Source organism: Coenobita brevimanus, chromosome 23 (genome assembly GCF_032717465.1).
Source record: "Coenobita brevimanus isolate Jiangsu-jjx chromosome 23, ASM3271746v2, whole genome shotgun sequence".
Taxonomy (NCBI): Eukaryota; Metazoa; Arthropoda; class Malacostraca; order Decapoda; family Coenobitidae; genus Coenobita; species Coenobita brevimanus.
The window spans coordinates 20,441,279-20,463,237 of NC_136976.1; the positions used below are offsets into that span (position 1 = coordinate 20,441,279).

General features: G+C 41.6%; 1 protein-coding gene across 1 annotated transcript in view; it reads left to right on the plus strand.

Moving 5' to 3' along the window:
- The window catches only part of LOC145392655 (uncharacterized), a 189,019-nt gene that overhangs the window by 160,047 nt on the left and 7,013 nt on the right, over positions 1–21,959 (plus strand). The window contains exons 8-10 of the mRNA XM_080266976.1: positions 3,269–3,399; positions 15,548–15,701; positions 16,913–17,069. Coding sequence (XP_080123102.1) covers positions 3,269–3,399; positions 15,548–15,701; positions 16,913–17,069 — 442 coding nt within the window. The remainder of the gene's footprint in view (positions 1–3,268; positions 3,400–15,547; positions 15,702–16,912; positions 17,070–21,959) is intronic.

The window sequence follows — 21,959 nt, forward strand, 5'->3', positions numbered from 1 at the left end:
CCTTCCTAAAGCCTCCCTGTTCTTCTCCAACTAATTCCTCTGTTATTTCCTTAACTCTGTCAATAAGTATCCTACCATACACTTTTCCTATTACACTAAGAAGACAAATGCCCCTATGATTACCACACACTTCTTTTTCCCCTTTTCCTTTGTACAAGGGAATAATTATACCTGACTTCCAATCCTCTGGGACTCTGCCTTCCTCCCAGGCCAATCTGCACATCTTCCACATCCATTCTACTACTATCTCTCCCCCATGCTTCAGCATTTCACCACACACTCCATCAATTCCTCGGGCTTCCCCCAATTTGACTTTCTTCATTGCTTCTATAATTTCTGTCCTACTGATTTCTTCATGTCCTCTCACCTCCCTCCTTCTCCCAGCCATTCCCCAGCCACTTATACTCGCATTACTTCTATCCTCTATGTTCAACAGTTCGTTAAAATGTTCTCTCCATCTGCTCACTTTTCTCCCTTCTCCAGTAGTAATCTACCAGTTTTATCTTTCACTCCCCTACTGCCTTCATTGCCACCCTGTCTTACTCTCTTCACCTGTTTCCAGAACATTTTCTTACAGTCCCTCCACTTTACACTCAAATTCCTTCCAAATTCCTCATCCACTTTCTTCTTACTCTCTCTTACTAATCTTTTCACCTCTCTCTCCTTTTCTACATATAACTCAATCTTCCGCCTCTCAACTTCTTCCATGCACCTGTTTCTCATCCATTCATTGTATGCATTCTTCTTTTGTGCCACAGCCTGTCTCATCTCTTCATTCCACCATGCTGTTCCTTGCACCCCCTTCCGTCTTCTCTTCACCCCACACACCAGATCACATGCTGCATATATTTCTTATGTGAATATCTTGCACACACCTTCCACGTCCCCCATCTGCTCCAGTTCATATTTACCCAATCGTTCCTCCACTTCTCTCTTATATTCTGCCTTTTTCTCATCCTCTTGTAACCTTTCCACTCTCGTTGCAACCACTCCTTCCTCCCATCCTTTCCTTCTTCTCTTTCTTTATCTCACTTGGATCTTGATTCTGGCCACCACCAAGTAGTGTTCAGAAAGTCCACTCTCCCAACCTCTATAAGCCCTTGCATCCATTACATACCTTCGCATCCCTTCATCCACACACACATAATCAATCATTGCCTTTCTTTCGTTCAGTTTACCACCCACCCTTCTCATCACTCGCTATGTATACCTGTAGATCATTTTATGCCTGAAGAGGGTATTGGCTATCACCAACCCCCTCCCGGCACAAATGTCCACTAACGCATTGCCATTCTCATCTATCTCAGCAGGCACACCCCACTCACCAACTATGCCATCCACCTTCACATTCCCTACTTTACCATTCATATCACCAATCAAAAACACTCTCTCATTCCTTCCAAACTTTTCCATGCACACTTCCACATTTGTCCAGAACTCTTCTCTCACTCTGCTCGCACAATCTTGCATTGGCACATACACGCACACAATCACCCACATTTGTATTCCAACTTTCAGTCTTCCCCACACAATCCTTGAGCCAACTGATCCATACTCTCTTATGTTCTTCTTCCATCTTTTACTCACAGCAATACACACTCCTTCTTTTGCCCTCTCATTCTCACCTACTCCTGCATATGTACCCCATCCATACTCCCATTCTCTCACACTCTCTCCTCTCTATTTAGTTTCAGTTACTCCGCATACATCCACTTTCGCACACTCAGGCACCTGGACAATCTCTCTCTCTCTCTCTTTCACCTCATCATTCGCACCCCTTACATTCCACGTCGCGATCCGTACCATGTCCTTTGTCCGGTCCTTGGTCGTCATCTTTTGGTCAGTCCTTGTCCGAGGCTTCTTGTTCGTCTTTTCAGTTAGCTGTTTTCCAGGGAGGGGCACTAACCCTCCGCCAACCCTTTTAGTCGCCTCATACGACAAGCAAGGATATTGGGGGAGTATTCTTGAAAACCTCCTACTCCCAGGGGGTATATGAAAGGAAATGGCAAAGAGTAGAACTGGATGGGCGTATTGTTCAACGTGTGGCGAGAAGTGCACCTCATTTTTAAGTGGAAAGTTAACTGAACCGTCTCGGTTCCACTGTTACATGTACAATCTTGAGCAGATAATTTCGCCTCTAAATCAGAACAAGGACTCTCCAAGGTTTCACTTGATAGTCCATGGATGTGTGCTTCAGCAGATTTCAGAGTGCTCTCACTTTTTTGCTGTCTTTTATGTGTTACCCCCTCCCCACCCTCCCATCTTAACTATATCCAAAACACATTAAAGAATATTGGCATCATATAATTTGTTCCAAGTGTGCTAGAAAGTTATTGTAAGAGTTTATACCAATTCCATAGTCACTGAAAACCGTGGAAAAGTTTTATATATGAATACTGGGGAGTAACAGTTTGCATCTCCCAGGCATTAAAAAAAATCCATGCATTTCTGGAAAACTTTGACTAGTGATGAATCTCTGTATTAAATTTTGATTCCTCCTAACACTGTCCTTAGGTGGAATCAGTGCTTAGGATAATGATGGTGATTTTTCCTTGCGTTTCACTAAAAATTATTTGTTTTAATAGACTAAAATACTAAATGATACATAATAGTTATTGCCTTCAATGAGCAGTTACTACATCCTGTGCGTGTCCTTGTTCAAGCTAGCGTACTGTGCGTGAGCGTGTCGGTATGACGCACCCTGGACGCCAAGAACATCAAGGATGGGGCTATAAATGGTACAAAATGATTATTTTCTTTTAGAATGCTTACTTAGTTGATATTTGTTCCCAGACCCGCTACAGATGACCTTGTCTCTTGACCGCACACTGGACGCCAACATCTCCAACGAGGAGAATGGTAAATTATATATATACAGTATATATATATATATATATATATATATATATATATATATATATATATATATATATATATATATATATATATATATATCCATTCGTTTTAATGTACAGCCTGTGTTATTTCCTCAGACCCACGGCAAACAAGGGTGTGGCTGGGGCAAAAACTGAACGCAAAGAGCCAAGGAGACAACAGTTTTAGTTCTTTATCATTTTGTAATTACCACCGATAATGAGCAGTTACTATGCTACATGTCCTTGTGCCCAGATCAGCTGTGATAGAGCGTGTCGCTGGGCCGAGCTACAGGCACCAAGAACATTAAGATGAGGGGCAATCTGTATTTTTATACTATGTTAGTATTAGCTCTTTTTTACTGAACAGCTTTTAAATAATTTTTCGTTCCCAGACCCACCACAGGTAAGCGTGTCTCTGGGCCGGACTCTTGATCCCAAGAACATCAAGGAAGGGGACGATCTTTACTTCGAGTGTACTGCCATCGCCAAGCCTTCCCCGCATAAGGTCGACTGGAGGCACAACGTTAGTATCCTTGACTCACTGCACTATCCCATCTCACTGTTGCGCATGTAAACGTGCACTTCCATATAATATTATTGTCATAACTTGATGCTCTTTCAGTTTCCCATAACGAGATACTACCACACTTCTCACTCTGAACCAGTTTTCACATGCACTTATAACTCTATATACGAAAGTTACCTATGCCTGTACTCTTGCATGAATAGGTGCGTGGGAATGATTCACTTTTCCACTGACAATGTGTTGTTCCTCTTCAGACCTACTCATTGGTTTCCCTTGTAACGCACTGCTTTAACGTGTACAGCAGAACTGTCCGCCCTTGTCAGGCGTGTCTCAGCCGGACGCTACAAGGCATACATACACACATACATACATACATGTAGTTGATTTAAGCGAGAGATATAGAACCTTCGTATACAGAAAGCCACAGCAGTCGGTGGGCGACAGATACTGGTCCTGTGTTTTAGGCTACCAAACACACAGAATATTTGAAAACCAGATTTATATGAGAGAATGATTTAATCATTAGTAATGTTTGAAATCTGCCAGGTTATCGTAACAGAAAGGTAATTAATGACAATGCCTAAATGTTCTTCAGTAACACCTCTCATAGACGCGACATCCCAACGTAGAAATTTAGCAGGCTTCATAATATTTATGTGGTGGTTGCAGTAGTAGCAGTTGTCATCCCAGTCTCATGTGAACGTGATCCAGGTGGACTGCGACCCGAAATCCCAATTTGTCCTCCTGCATTCGGGGGATATGGAGAGTACTGAGATACGTTTGTATAACTGGACAGCTCCACCGCCCGGTCTTGTAAATGCCACCACTTCAAGGCGTCCGTCTCTGACACCCACAACATATGTCAATATTAACGTATTACTTGTTCCTTTGACAATGGTTACTTTAGCCTGTTGAACCCGACTACGTCATTTTAATTTTAATGATTGCTATGACCAGATATTCGCTAAAAGGTACGACTCTCGGAGTGCAGGGGCTAAATAAATGTTAAATCTTGTCCCTATATTTTGAAATGTTGCTCTTAGCCTAAATGATGTCACCTGTAAAGCGGAAAAAATAATGTAAAAACATGTGTCACTGGGCTGAAGGAGTCAAATGGCATTAAAGCGAAAATTAAAATATAGTAGAGCTACAACTGAGAGCAGAGACTGCAGTAAGGATGAGTATGGACTTCACTTACCTTACACAGATGGAAAATGTATTACAGATATCAAGCCGCACTTTGTTTGCTCCCAGCCAAAAATAATGGAGATGACTCCATTTGTTGGCACGTCAAGCTTGCAACTGGAGTAACCCGAGTTCGAATGTAAGACGGTTAGTTTCTTGGCCAAAATTCTTCCTTCTTTGGCCGTGTTCACCCATGAATGTGTCTGGGGACCAAAGTGTACTATTAAATTCTGTGGGTCATACTCAAGAGGAAGACTGGGTCGTAACAAAAACTTTAATGGCTTTTGTGCAGGTGATAGGCACCAACCTAACCTTCAGGTTCTGAAAAAATTGTCCAGAGTAGTGATATTACTTTTCGTATGACTTTCAAGAAAAGTCTATGAAGGACACATCGCTGAAATAGGCAAAATGATGTAGACGATGGTGATGGGCGGGCACTTCGTGGTGGCATCACCTCCCTGGAGATTTCCTGGAAACCAAACCATCCCAGCCATCTCGTCCCGGTGGAGTGTTGTGCTCCGTGCTGCTGCTGTCGCGGGGCACCTCACCCACCTGGAGTGCAGCGGCTAGGGTGTCGGTCTCCTCCGACCTCCTCAGCGGAGATCTGATGAGGGCGATCGGTTTCCTCCGTTGCCCCGGTGTTCCGTCTCAGTGACACCGCGGGCAACCCAACGACAACAAGTGCTACGAGGACATATTTTTCTGGCATATTGTTGATAATTCCCGACGATTTGATTCAAGTTCAGAGTGATGTCTAGCAGTGAAAGTGTTACCTGTATGTATTTTATATTTTATTTTTGAAATCAACAGACCATTTGTTTTTTTCACTTATGGAGACCTCTCGTATTGAAAGAGTTGACGAAACTTGTATATAGCCTCTCCTGCTCGAGAAGTGACTTTAGCAGTATTTAAAATTTTAGCAGCAAGAATTCATCATTAAAGAAGTCATCTGACAGAAAGTGTTAAAGTTGTCATTCAGAACAAGTGGCCGTCACCGCTGATATCAGATGAAAGGAAAGTTCAGAGCTGGAGGGATGTTTTGAGAATTATTGCTTTCAGTAAAGAATTTCGGTTATTAAGGTTACTACTTCTACTTTTCATTTCGTGTGACACCATACAAATTGCTCCAAATGGTTACTATTAAATAATGATTCCCCGTATGATGAAGCGTTTTCTGTTTATCAATACCCAGACGCCTTGATCATATAAGAGGTGGCCACAAGAGACTCCTTCATATCACCCAGTCCTGATTTATCACGCTACTCTTTCTCCAAATCAGTGATACATATATGTAGAAATGTTAGGAAAACAACCCACACTACAGTAAGTACTCATAACTCCGCTGACAAAAGAATTTTCAGCTACATATAATGCTAAGCCATTCCCTCCACAACCACGATTTTCTGTCATAAATCCGTTTACATTTCTCTTTTAATCGCTCTTCCAGCCCAAGGACATCACTTACATTATCTTTTTAAAACCTCCAGATCACTTACATTATCTTTTTAAAACCTCCAGAGAAATTTACTTAACTTTGGACAAGCTTTTCGAAATACAGAGGTCACCAATAGCCATTAATAACTTCTCTCTTTGCGGTCCGACCTGAGTAATCGTCCGGTGATAGCAACAATAGCGCAAAAAAGGTTATCAGAAGGAAAGGAGTATTCCCAAATTATAACACATCCTGCAATCTCCCTTCTGTTCGCTTATTCCTGCTCCTCCTCCCCGCGCCCATCTCTCTCTCTCTCTCTCTCTCTCTCTCTCTCTCTCTCTCTCCACTACTCTTCTCTTCCCTCCCCAGAGCCCTCGCTGTACTCGTATAAAAGTAACGGCACCATTAACAACCCCGGTCTCCAGGTCAGTTTATCCAACCAACCACACTGCCATACAGAACTTCTGGTACAAATTTTAGGTTGACTAAAACTTGCACAGGTTGAATAAAATTTGAGATGAGAGAAATGATACTGCAGGAATAACAAGCAATTATCCATTATCCACTCCTTTACACCCATCAGAAGCGTAGGGGCCCGGGGCTTGGCTACTCAGTCCCGATATAAAAGGCGAGTTTGACAAGCCTCACTTTCCCCTGAACGGCATAATGTGAGCAATAAACCTAAACAGCACTCGGATGTAAATCCTTACAGGCATCAATTGGCTAGAGCGCCATACCCACAAGATCACCTGGCGTCATTTATTTATATGGTTACCTGGAATAAATTAAACCATTTGGCTTTTCGCGTACTGTAAACTGACCTGGATGCATTCTTCCAAGCAACAAAATCCTTGTATAATAAAGTACTAGACGTTCACTCTTGAACGTATGGAACTTGTTTGAGCGTGCAAAATGGCTAATGTTGTTATAACTTTCCGTCGAAAAGCAAAGGCATGAAATAGGTTTAATAATTTCTTCATTAACTCATCGTGCTGTGCTGCAAAAATCCTACGTTAGACGATTTTGGCCTTTTCGCAGTACAGAGGCGAAATTGAGAAAAGTCACCTACGTATAACATATCACTTATCCAGAAAGCTCTATAGTGATTTGCTTAGGCCTGCAGTAAGTTGGAATGTGTGTGTGTGTGTGTGTGTGTGTGTGTGTGTGTGTGTGTGTGTGTGTGTGTGTGTGTGTGTGTGTGTGTGTGTGTGTGTGTGTGTGTGTGTGTGTGTGTGTGTGTGTGTGTGTGTGTGTGTGTGTGTCAACAGTATAATGCCGATTATAAAAACGCCACTTAAATAATATCGATAACTGTTCTACAAGCTTTCAAAGTAAGTGCGTAGGTCGAATGCAGGTTTAATGATTTCCGATAAAAGCCAGTTTTAGTGCTGAAGTTGGCGCTTTTCGTTTTTTCTAGAAATTTGTTTACGAGTTTTGAGAACAATCACTAGCAAAACCCTTGTTAAAGGTCCATCAGCTTTTCAGCGACGTGCGTACGTCAGTTTTAGCTTTAATAGTTTCCGAGAAAACTCAGTTATGGTGCTCAGTATGGAGCTTTTGGGGTTTCTTCGGAAATATGATGGCTGCTTTTGAAAGTGTCAGTTCATAAACTCTCCAACGGTAGTCCCCAGACCCAGAATAACGCAGTTTTGTGCTGTGCATGGCCACACACATTAACAATTGTTTTATAGTGTTTTCAACTGAACCAAATTAATATTGCATGACAATAATCAAAAATTGCTCTCTCTCTCTCTATGTATATATATATATATATATATATATATATATATATATATTCCTGCAGTGGATACTCAAACGGCTGATGATGATGATGATACTGTATATATCATCCTGTATATATCATCCATCCATCCATCATCTAATCCAGGGGTCGGCAACCTTTTCAGTGTGAGGGCCAGAGAAAGCTTCTAGGAGTAGCCTGCGGGCCGGAGTGCCAAAGAGAACCCAAAAGTGACAGTGTACAAAAATTTTATAGAAAAGCAGGCAAACCAGTGACTAGATTACAAGAAATTTATTGAAAAACATGCAAATCATTGACTGCCGAAAACAGTTTGTGACAAAAAAAAAAAAAAAAAAAAAAAAAAGCAGGCAAACCAGTGACTAGATTACAAGAAATTTATTGAAATACATGCAAATCAGTGACTGCAGAAAACAGTTTTATCAAGAGACATGCAAATTAGTGGGATGGTTGGTGCTGTTTGCCATGGAGAAGTGATTCAATGTCTGGATCGATTGATGAGGTAGACAAGAGCAGAATGACATTGAGGTGGCGGTCACTTAGCTGGGAGCGAATGCGAGACTTTGTATATTTCATTTTTGAAAAGAGTTGCTCACAACAGCAAGTGCTGCCAAACACAGCAACGACGCGTTTTACATGCTCAATGTAATTTGGAAATTTGTCAGAAGGGAGGACGAGGTCACGGAAGAAGGACAGTGGAGAAGTGGTACGGTACTTTGCCTTCAGTTCATTACACTGACGCTCCACCAACTCCATCTGCAGGGGGGCAGGGGCTTCGTCGCGAGGCGCCGACTTACTCATTTAGTTGGCTAGGCTGTTGCGGGCCGGATTGTTATATAAATATCAAGCAGGGTGACGGGCCATGAGTTCGGACTCTGCGGGCCGGATCTGGCCAGCGGGCCGGAGGTTGCCGACCCCTGATCTAATCCTACGTTGCCCCATGAGGAGCGTAGGAGCCCGGGGCTAGGAAAGTTGGTCCTGGCATTTAAGATGAGAGTGACCAGCCTCACTCATCCCTGAGTGGCATTACGTGAGCAATAAACCCCAACCATCCCATGGATATAAACCTTCACCGGCTCAATCCGATTGGAGCACCGTTATTACCCACTAAATCACCAGGAGCGAAAATTTGGTTATATGGTTACCACTCAGCGTAGTAAATGGTTTTCTGGTGTAAAGGAAACCATTTGGCTTGTCACTCAGTGTAGAGTCACCCACAGGTAGAAGGAAGAGGAAAGAATGAAGGAAAGATAGACACAAGAGGGAATGTAAAGTCACTCGCAGGCAGAAGAAAGAGGAAAGAATGAATGAAAGACAGAAGAGGATGGATGGAAAGAAGGATAGAGAAGAGGAAAGGGCAGACACCCGAGAGCAGCACTACATCAGTTGAGTGGATGGTGAGCGCCCCCACCTACCATATATATATATATATATATATATATATATATATATATATATATATATATACCGGTATACACATCGATCTATCAGTCCATCTATCTATCAATCTATCTTCCTATCTATCTATCTATCCATCTATTTATATATATATATGTTAAAGCGAATTTGTGTAAACATGAATTTCATGAAATCCCTAGGGAATTCGTAGAATGAGTTTAAACTGGGATTGGTTAATGTGGGTAAGGTTTATTTAGGCTGCGGTTAGGTTTGGCTGGGGTAAGCTAGGTTTCGTTTAGGTATAATTCGGGTAGGATAGTTACATTTGGTTAGGTTGTATAGGAATGCTAATTTATATTAAGAACTCATATAAATTTATCTAAAATAACCTAACCTAGCTAACGAAGACTAACTATACCAAAACTTAACCTAGATTATCCCAGCCTAATCTAACCACTGCCTAATATTAACCTTAACCTACCCCCACATGATCCCTATTTAAAGTCGTGTCACGAATTCCCTAGAGATTTCGTTAAATCCCTGTTTACACAAATTTCCTGCAAGTATATATATATATATATATATATATATATATATATATATATATATATATATATGTATATATATGTATATGTATGTATATATATATATATATATATATATATATATATATATATATATATATATATATATATATATATATATATATATATCATATCAGTCAGGTGAAATCGCAGCTTTTTACACTCTTGCTATATTTTGGAAACAGTTCAGTGTCATCAGTGCCATTTGCTTCGAATTCAAGAGACGAGTTTTAAAAATCCATAGACATAAAAGGGGACCAACCACCACCACCACACATCCTCACCCTAGCAATGTACGCGACCACTTTCATTCTTATATATATATATATATATATATATATATATATATATATATATATATATATATATATATATACATACAGTATATATATATATATGGAGCCTCTGTGGTACAGTGGTAAAGTGTGCATTTTCGTACACTGAAGAACGAGGGATCGAACTCCGCCCGGTAATAAACTTTGGGAGCGTTCTTCTGGCCATGTAGTGCTTGGCGGACATAAGGGGTGCTGTGGTTGAACCAGTGTCGCATACTATAAAGTATGCTTGCACCCAGTCGGCCTGTGCGGGCCAATTACACTTGGTTCACAGACTACACACATATCCAAAGCCACTCCAACATTACAGTTACACTTACTAGCACTTCTCACCCTACATACAATCTCTACCAGACAGCCTAAGCCACTTGGTAGAGATACATTGGCTGTATCGTCCCAGCTTCGGTCGGGATAGGCTGGTCCAGCAGTGGACACTCAAACGGCTGATGAGATGATATATATATATATATATATATATATATATATATATATATATATATATATATGCGACACTGGTTTAACCACAGCACCCCTTATGTCCGCCAAGCACTACATGGCCAGAAGAACGCTCCCAAAGTTTATTACCGGGCGGAGCGCGATCCCTCGTTCTTCAGTGTACGAAAATGCACACTTTACCACTGTACCACAGAGGCTCCATATATATATATATATATACTGTATGTATATATATATATATATATATATATATATATATATATATATATATATATATATATATATATATAAGAATGAAAGTGGTCGCGTACATTGCTAGGGTGAGGATGTGTGGTGGTGGTGGTTGGTCCTCTTTTATGTCTATGGATTTTTAAGATTCGTCTCTTGAATTCGAAGCAAATGGCACTGATGACACTAAACTGTTTCCAAAATATCGCAAGAGTGTCAAAAGCTGCGATTTCATCTGACTGATTTTCAAATTCAATGAAAAGAGAAGCATGAGAAGCAACGGCTGATTCCGTGTTGTTAGTACATTAAGTGATGTTGGAGGAGTACCTGGCCTCTGCCTCTGACCTGTTCTTAACGCCTTCACTCCGAGTACGTCATTTCCTTTTTATTATTGATACTACAAGACTTCCTTTCATCTTAGGAAAAAGCTGAGGCAGTATCTACTGATCAAAGAAAAAGCTTAGTAATGACGGTCTTTAAATTTTATCTTTCTGTGTATTACTCAATGCTCCCTCCTGTGAAAGAAAAGCTTGACCAAAGGATCTCCAGTTTTTCCTGTTCCTATTCTGGAATGATCCCTCATTCCCGATACATAACCCTCCTACATACAGGCTTACCTGTTCATGTGACCGAACAGCCGCGATGTCCTTGTTGTTCTGACAACAGAAACACACATTTTCCACGAATCTGTTCATTTCTCAATCTGTCCCTTTATGACGCTCCACAGGCACTACAGATAAAGTATGCTTCTTCCCCTTTAGAACATCCATGTTTCCCAGTTATACATGTCCGTTTATCTATCGAACTCCTTGCAGTATTGTCTCGGATGCCACAGACGTAAGACGAATCTCGCCATCTCTCAGTTCATTATGTATGCAACAAGTCAACTCTGGAACTGTCTTCCTGAGTGTATGTCGCTTTCTACCTATGATCTCACGTCTGTCAAACGCAACGTTTTCAGGCATCTCGAAATGAGTGGATCTTGAGCTTGTTTTGTTTTGTTTTAGAGGGAAGGCCTTTGTTTCCTTCTTCATGACATAAAAAAAAAAAAAAACATCGTACTCTAGCCACCCTTGTGTCAACAGCACTTCCAAGTTGTATTTTCTCTACGAACACAATCAGTCAGGTTCCTTTCAACATTCTCTCCGGTCTCCCTATACCAAGTATATTTTTGTACTTTTTTGTGCTTACAGATGAGTTACTAATGCAGATATTTCTTTCCTGACAAGTAACCCCCACTCGTATGCTAAACTAACTTCACTTACTTTACAACCATCCACTCACAGACTTCACTCGCTTCCATCATATTTAGTAACCTTGATCATATTAACTACCTACACTCTCATTCATCATTCACTCCTCTCATAATCCACACAACCAAAGGACACCTATTTTTTCTCAGGACCCGAACACGCACAGGACTCAGCTCGGTGGCTTTCTTCTCTTTTGCGAGGTGAAGTGTTGAGGGTGACAGATCATAAATCACCACCACCCTCAACCTTTTCGCAGTCAAGGACGTAAAACAGAGATAATATCGCTATTCTCTTTACTCTGCTCCTGCAAAAGGTTATAAAGTTATTATCAATAATGGTTTCCTGGAGGGCAAGAAGCCATTTGGCTTTTCACTCGTGTTTAACACTTTTCACGAAATATGAAAAGAATTGACGAGGACATTGCTCCCAGAGATTTCTCTCAATGCGAGTGTCGTCACTGGAAGTCAGTGACCCACTTCAACTCAGTCCCAGCGTACTCAGACCCTTGTTAACACCACTTTCAACACAATACTTTTTTTTTTTTTTTCCTGCTTTACTTGCACCCATAATTTTTGTCCTTGTCCTTAAACAAAGTGAATATGGGATATGTACACCGTCCACATGAAACGTTCTTTGGATTGCTGTGTTGGCAAGTGGAGAGAGAGAGAGAGAGAGAGAGAGCAATATGAATGCTAAAGCGAAAAGTGAAAGGGATAATAAACTGAAACAGAAAACACGCACATGAGGTGAAAAGAGAAAAGTACTAAAAGATAAAAACACTGCGCAAAATAGCGTGAAAAGACTTAAAAAACTTTGGCAATGCTACGCTGTTGCAACACTCCATCTGACCAAGCACATTCCCCCCACCTTCCTGCACACCTAACCAAGCGCATAACGGCTCTCAGCCCCTCCCCCACAATCTTTTGTTTTAAAGGTGGGCGTAGGGAGAACGCCTTGGGGACACAATCTGGGCCCTTCAGATTCCTTGCCCAGATAGCATTGAAATCTCTGGATTTTGTTTTTAGTTTTTCATTATTGAAAAAAGAGAAAAACTACTAAATACACATCATCCTACCTATGAAAAGGCAGCAGTTCATTATAAGATAACTATGTAAAATTTCATTATAGTGAATACTTTCTGATTTCTAGCCTGGAAACGAAATCTCTACGCCCGGCTGGCCATCCTGCCACTCATCTCTACGGACGGACACCTACTGATCCCAGCGATAACAACACCCTCCTCTGACGTTGTCAGATCTAGAGTAAAAAAGAAACTACGTATCAGTGACCGAAAAGAGATAATGAGAATATCAGAAAGAAAACGGAATAAACGAAGCGACAGAGAACACACACACACACACACACACACACACACACACACAAATGAAAACTGAGAGAGAGAGAGAGAGAGAGAGAGAGAGAGAGAGAGAACAACAAAGAAAACACGAGGAAATACCCGTCGAATGAATTAAAAGGAGAGAAGAAGAACAGATAATTTATACCTGACAGCAGAAGACAGTTAATGAAGTAGAAATGTGCGTACGTAGGGAGGAAAACAGATATAGCATAAAGATGGAAGGCAAAGACAATATGAAAGCAGAGAGCATCAAACATACCTCCATTAAAGAACCTTATCACTGGACAGACACTGAAATTAGATTTATACTGGGTGGCCCATGTATAGATAGCACTCCTCTTCCGTTCCGCTGGAACATTCTCTTGTGTTGCGGGGACGGTTCAGTCAGCGTTATCAAAGTGTATTCTGCATTGCTTATTAATGTCCTCTTCCCACTGTCACATCCGCGCCAAAACCAGCAGACTGGGCTGTTCCCAGAATAGAAAGACAAGACTGGGTGAGTCTTTAGTGAGGCGATATTCACGGACCACCATGTATATAAATAGCTTCATGTTCATATTACATGCCAACATAGTCCACTGTCAGTACTATGAGCTCCTTGCCGGTTACTTCATTAACAAGAATTGTTAACAAAACTCTACTTTCCACATAAATCACAAGAAAAGTCAAAACTCAGATCAATATTACTGAGAAGAATGACAAATGTAAGTGTAAGGAAAATATATTCATGATGACTGTGATAATGACGAACAAATGAAGTGTATTCGCAGTCTTGGACACACTCAGTTTGGACAAGCATCACCGTCTACACGCAGTGTTACGAGGTTTTGCAGAGCGCCAGCTGAAGTAGTGGTAGTAGCACCACCACTACTTGGATGAAAATGTAATGTCAATAGAATCAGAGCTACTTTTCCTTTAAGTGTTGCACTATTGCTATTCTAACCATTACCGCTAATATATATATATATATATATATATATATATATATATATATATATATATATATATATATATATATATATATATACACTGTAGGTGCGCTCACTGTCCACTCACTCAACGTAGCGCTGCTCTCGGGTGACTGACCATTCCACTCTTCTATCTTTCCTTCCTTCCTCTTCTTTCTTTCTTTCCTTCTTCCTTTCCTCTTCCTTCTGTCTATGGGTGACTCTACATTAAGTGACATGCCATATGGTTTCTTGTACACAAGGAACAAGGAAACCATTTACTTCGCTGAGTGGTAACCATATAGCCAAACTGTGGCACCTGGTGGTTTAGTGGGTAATTAAGGCGCTCCAACCGGACTGAGCCTGTGTAGGTTTATATCCAAAGGATATTGCTCACGTATTGCTACTCAGGGATGAGTGAGGCTGGTCACTCTCGTCTTAAATGTCAGGACTAACTTGCATAGCCCAGGGCTCCTATGCTCCTCGTGGGAAAACACAGTATTAGTTGATGTTTATATGCATGCAGTATATCTATTCCAAATATATACCGTATATACAGTATGATGCCAAAAGTTCATGTCTTATATACCATAAATAGTTATTGTAAACTTCGTTGTGGCTACACGCTAAGTAAGCTGGTGACAACTTATTATTCTCTCCGACCAGGAGAGTATGTTTTCACCCCTGTCTGTTAGCAGGATTGCTCAAAAAACTAAATGTGAGATTTGGACCAAATTTGGTGAGTAGATAGCCCATGTCCCAGGGAATAATCGATTAACTTTTGGAACCGATGTTTGTTAGATTGTTTGCCTGTTAGAATGATTATTCAAAAGCCAAATGAGAGATTTGGAACAAACTTGGTGGGCAGACAGCCCATGACCCAAGGAACAATCGATCAACTTTTGGGACCGATCAGGATCGTATTATAGATTCTGAATCAGGAAAACAATTCTTGCGAAAACCTAACCTAAGAGCTGTTTCGAATTGCGTTGCCCTTGTCGGAGAGATGTGCTCCACTGAGTGCCCCTCTAATTATACCTGTCATCTTGTACGTTTTTTTTTTTTCCGATCATCCCAGTAAATTAATATCACAGGCGAAAATGATAATGTACCATAAGTATAAGTAAATTAAGGATGAGGTGCTTTATAGTGCCCTTTTCTGAAAATACAGACCTCTATTTAACACTGGTGTATTTCCGACCGTGCTTCAGGGTAAGGAGCTGGTGGCATCTCCTGGTGTGCTGGTGTCCAACATGACGCTGGTGCTGCAAAAGGTGGAGAGGAACAACGCTGGCTCCTACACCTGCCACGCCACCAACAAGGAAGGATCTGCCGCATCCCCACCCCTCACCCTCGACGTCAAGTGTGAGTTATACCTTCAACTGTCTTGGTTCAGGATTTTCTCTTGTATATTTACCCCTCAGTGTACATTTTGGTGACACGAACTTGACAGAATATGAAGCCTGAATATCTGTTGAGTAAAAAGAGTATACTGCAGACTGCTCACTAAAGATTTGTTTTGTGTCGTTGTTTTTCACGAAGTAAAATAACTAGTCTTCCACTTGCACTGCTCATTTAAATCCACTTATCAGGTCTAATGAAAAGTGTTACAGTCATATGATTAAAAATTAGAGTTACGAAAAGGTAGGCAAAGCCCAAATTACTCACATTTGTAAACAAAGTTTTATTTTGCTTCCAATTTGGAAACTGAGTTACAGTGGAAGTAGTTTATTCATGTCCTATCGTTACACCTGCTAGAAAGCTGGCCTTCATGAATTAAAGGCTTGCTTACTCCATCTCACTCTGACACTTAATAATGTGGCCATGGTCCCGGGAATCAAGTGGTCGCTCATTTAACAGGGCACAAGGAGATACTCCTCCCTCTTCTGTCCTTGCACTTTATATTTTCTGGACCTACGTCTCACCCAATCCTCCGTTCACTCTAATAATAATAATAATAATAATAATAATATAGTATATTATTATTATTATTATTATTAGTAGTAGTAGTACAGTAGTAGTAGTAGTAGTAGTAGCGGTAGTAGTAGTAGTAGTAGTAGTAGTAGTAGTAGTAGATGTAGTAGTAGTAGTAATAGTTGTTGTTGTTGTAGCAGTAGTAGTAGAGATACTGTAGATGCAACCCCAGGCTCATCTGAATGTTAACCCAGTGGACTGCAGACTGAAGTTGTCACTTACCTGCAGCCCATCCTCCTCCTTTCGGGAAGGATAAGGAGGGAGTTGAGGGACATTTGTAAAACTGACCAGCTCCATCGCCCAGTTATGTCGATGCCATCTCATGAAGGCGTCCACCTCCAACACCCACTCAGATCCTTGTCTTGTCTGATGAAAATTTACTCTCTATCTCGGTCGCCTCTGGCCACATATACCTGACGCCTTCACTTGCTTCCACACCTGACGCCTTCACCTGTCTCCACACCTGACGCTTCCCCCTGCCTGCTTCACCAGATACCCATATGATACCAGAAATATTAATGAAAATAGTTACATACTTTGTGTCCAATTCTGCCTTCTTCCTCCGCCTCCCCATCTGACGCTTGCTCCTGCTTCCCCAACAGATGCGCCGGTGTGTGCCACCAGCAAAGCGTCGCAGCACAGCGTGGCCAAGCACGAGAACGCACGCATCTCTTGCAATGTCCTCGCCAACCCACCCGTTGTGGAATTCAGCTGGTCATTCAACAACACCGCCGAGGCCGTCAAGGTTCCCGAGGACAGGTGAGTGGGTGGGCAGTTGAAAGGCAGCTTCTATCTTCAAAAGGTGTTGAAAATCGCTTTGCACAAGCGGGTAGCAGTCCTCTGATTAGAAGCACATTTGTCCTGCAACCGAGAGGTGCCAAGTTCGATTCTTAGCCCGAACAAGAGACCCTTGGGCGAAGTCTCTTTGCACCAGTCTGTTCGCGTTTTGAACTGTGACCTAAATTTCTAAATCGACGGCTGCATTTTGTAGTATGTGGGAAAGTCTGCTGAATGGTTTCCCTGCCAGTCACACGCTAAGCAAAAAACTGTGGGTAAGTAGAGGAAGTTGACAGTAAGGAATGAAATAACATTAAAAAAGTCTTGAAATTTTTGGGAAAAAAATCCCACATAAACTTTTGCTAATGGAACAGCATATCTCGGTTCTAGGAATAAATTCGCCATGTTGCCGTGATATGTGACGGTGAGGAGAAAATGAAGAGAGAATGAAATGTGTAGGAGCTGGACGTTCTGTCCTGCGAGGTAAGGGAAGGAAGAGGTAATGGATGAGAGGGACTATGAAGGGAAATTATGAAGGGGAGGGAGGTTTGACGATGGGAGATATACGGTAGGAGGGAGGACTCCAATGAATAAGTAGATGATTGTGCTGGAATGGGAGGGAAAGGATTTGGGAGAGAAGGGAAAGTGTTTGATTTGGAAGGGGAGGAATTACAGAGGGAAAGAGAGGTGACGTAATCTGAAAAGACTGGAAAGGTGACAGTGGGTTGGAAAAGGGTATATCAGTGCAATGGAAGGGGAGGCATTACACTGGGAAGGAACTGGGGGGGACTGTAATGCGATGGGAGGGGGAGAATCATGATGGAAAAGGAGTCGAATGATTATGAAGGGAAGGAATGGATGGCTTATGGAAGGAGAAGGAATAGGGAATGAAAGGGAGGGATTATAAAAGGAAGGAAAGGATGACTAATGGAAGGAGAATGAGTAGGGAAAGGAAGGGAGGGATTATGAAGGGAAGGGAGGGATGGTTGTATGAAGGATGGAGAGGCACTGCATTGTGAAGTGAAGAGAGAGAAAGGATTAGAGAAAGGATATTGTGTTCAGTATCAGAAAAGAGGAAAAAATAGTGGGACGGTAAGGAAGGGATTATAAAGGGTATGGGACGAATGACGGTGCGAGGGAAGAGAGATGTGTGAGAGTGCAATATGAAGGGAGATGAGAGATTGTGCTCGGAATGGAGGGATGAGATTCCAGGAGAGCGAAAGTTTTAATATCAGAGGGGTGTGAAGAGGGACGTGTGTGGAAGTTTAATAATGAATGGGAGGTGAGGACAAAAATTTGAATTAAGCAGAAAAAGGGGGTAGTGTAGCGGAAGGAAAGTGTGAAATCCTGGTGGGCATGAGTCGTGTGGTAAAAATATTCAGTAAAATGTTGGAGAGGGTAAAGGGAGATATGCTTAAGACGATATGAGAGGAATGAGGGGCGGAGGGAAATGATAACACCGGATATGGTCTGTTGTTCACAGTGCCAATACTCTAACTGTGTATGTTACCTGTGGCGCCTTTCTTGCTCATATTGTCAATACTCTGACTAACAGGTATATTGCTGCTCGTGATATCTTTCTTGCTCACATTGTCGGCTCCGAAATCTCAGTCCTTCCACTACTGCATTACCGTTTATCCGTGGGTGCAGGAACAGCATCTTGCAACAGGAATAACCCAAGATCTATTATATTATTGAAACTTTTGGACGCAGTTTTTATCCATCTTGTCCCTGTTCTTTCAGCAGTTTAAATGAGGTCCTGGATATAACGTTAGCCTTTTACCGGGTAGCTACCCGGGTATGTACCCACTTAGCTGCCTGCCCGGTTTTGTTTCCTCGTTTTCTTTTAATTATTATTTTGTATGTTTGAGTTAAATATATGTAAATGGAATAACCAAATTACAACATAACCTTCTTCCTCCACAATTTAACTCGTAAAGTGCCACAGGCATCAGCTGATGCAATGTGCTAGGGATGTTGTAGGTGTCAATTCAACACGGCTCACAAAAACAACGTACTGTATAAAACATGACACTAGAAGATACTTGGCAACTTAGAAACCTTCCACACAACAGTCACAGACAGCTCAGCCAACAGTATCTCACCTTTATATACGGTAAACCAATAGAGGGTGTGTTCCATAAGGGTGAATCTCCCCTACTACCCTCTGTCAGTAGCAATGATTCAGAGCAAAGAATAATTACAGCTAGGTGCACCAGGTAAAAAATTGCTCTGCAGCAAAATATATAATATTTTTGACCCTAAAAATTAAGCCCAGGTAGCCTAAATGCCCCCCCCCCACACACACACACAAAATGGCATTATAGGGATTAATTTTATAATGCATGTAAGTTACTGCTTTTCTAGTAAGACACATTGCTTAAATTCCTTTTCAAAAAAATGCCAGAGCATGTTTTATTTTTTAAATTCAATACTAGAATTAAACAGTGCATGACTACATTTACTGATAGCACTGGTGATTGTTGGGAGCCCATCATCCACTCATTCGGTGTTGTGCGGTGTACTCCTTCCTTCAGAAGTTTCTGTTCTTCTTTCTGTCTCTCCTTCCGCTTTTCCTATTTCTCTCATCCTTCCTCTTACTAATTATTACTCTTCTTACTACATCAGGTAGATCTATTCTGAGCGACAAGCCAAAATACCTTAGGAAGCTGCTGACAACGCTGAGTGGTAACCGTATAGCCAAATAACGGGGTGACGTGAAGCCTACTTAGTGCCCCTGTTAAAAGGATGGAGACGTAGTTGCGGCGTCCATCTAGGAACCATACCTACACACTAGTCCTCTCACTGCACAGGACTGCCCTGCAGTGGTAGTTACTTGCCTGAAGTTGATGGGTCTGCACAATCAGACAGACTGAGCTAGCACAATAACAACAACAACAGAGAGCATTTGTATTTATAATCATTGCGATGATAGCTACATCGAATCGTCGCAAAAGCACAGTCGCCTTCATCAAAGAGTAGGAGTGGAAGTAGCAATTATATAAATATATATATATATATATATATATATATATATATATATATAGACAGGAAAAAATCAGTAGGATAGAAGATGTGGAAGCAATGAAGAAAGTTAAATTGGGGAAAGCCCCAGGAATTGATGGAGTGTGTGGCGAAATGCTGAAGCATGGGGGAGAGATAGTAGTAGAATGGATGTGGAAAATGTGCAGATTGGCCTGGGAGGAAGGTAGAGTCCCGGAGGATTGGAAGTCAGGTATAATTATTCCCTTGTATAAAGGAAAAGGGGAAAAAGAAGTGTGTGGTAATCATAGGGGCATCTGTCTTCCTAGTATAACAGGAAAAGTGTATGGGAGGATACTTATTGACAGAGTTAGAGAAAGAACAGAGGCATTAGTTGGAGAAGAACAGGGAGGCTTTAGGAAGGGAAGAGGTTGTGTTGATCAGATATTCATTCTTAGATCTTTAGTGGAAAAGTGTCTAGAGAAGGGAAAGAAGTTGTATACGGCTTTCATGGATTTGGAGAAAGCATATGACAGGGTGGATAGACAAGGATTGTGGAAAGTATTAAGAATATATGGAGGAGATGGGAAGTTGTTGAATGCTGTGAAGAGTATATATGATGGTGTTAAGGCTCTAGTGCGTGTGGATGGTGAACTGAGTGAATTTTTATCTTTGAAGGCTGGGTTGAAACAGGAATGTGTCATGTCTCCATGGTTGTTCAATCTGTACATGGATGGGGTAATAAAAGAGGTGCAAGGTAGGGTGGTGGATGTTGGAGTGGCCCTGGTGAGAGGGTAGTGTTTGGAAACTCCCTGTGCTGTAGTTTGCAGATGATACTGTGTTGTTGAGTGAAGACGAAGGAGAGCTGCAAGGCTTGGTAGATGAGTTTGAGAGAGTGTGTAAGAAACGGAATCTAAAGATGAATGTAGGGAAGAGTAAAGTGATGGTCTTTGAGAGAGGTGAAGTCCGTGAATGTACAGCGAGGTTGGATGGTGAGGAATTGGAAAATGTGAGTACGTTTAAGTACTTGGGTAGTGTGATGAGTAAGGATGGAGGTTTGGAAGGTGAAGTGCTTGAAAGGGTACAGCAGGGAAGAAGGGTTGCTGGTTCCTTGAAAGCAGTGATAACAAGCAGGGAAGTGAGCATGGAAGTGAAAAAGTTACTACATGACAGTATTGTGATACCAACTCTAACGTGTGGAAGTGAAGCTTGGACGTGTGCTGGAAGGACACAAGTGAAGAGTGAGAGCAGTGGAAATGAGTTATTTAAGAGGAGCCTGTGGAGTCACATGGAGAGACAGGCTGACGAATGAGGATATAAAGGAGCGTTGTGGTGTGGATGTGGATGTGATAGGAAGCGTTTGGAAGAATACACTGAGGTGGCTTGGCCATGTGGAGAGGATGGAGGGTGAAAGACTGACGAAGAGAGTGTATGTGAGTGAGGTGGAGGGGGGAAGATGAAGGGGGAGGCCGAGGATAAGATGGAGGGATGGGGTGGAGAGGTATATGGGAGAGGGGTGTGTGAGATGGGAGCGGGGTAGTGAAATGGCGGGGGACAGGGCGACGTGGAGGCGATTTGTTTGTGGCCACCCCGAACGGGATTGAGGCGTCTGGATATATATATATATATATATATATATATATATATATATATATATATATATATATATATATATATATATATATATATATATATGTATATAATTATCAACATCATGCTAGACAAGTAATATCAGCTTACACAAGAGTCGGTTAGGTGAAGATAATTTGGATTTTTCTCTAAATTTCTTGCCTTGAATCGATTAACATGTGCACTGAATGTGTTGTGTGGCAGAACACGATGCCACCAGTGCAGCTGCATCCTTAGTTCGATGACCAAGAGCATCGGAAG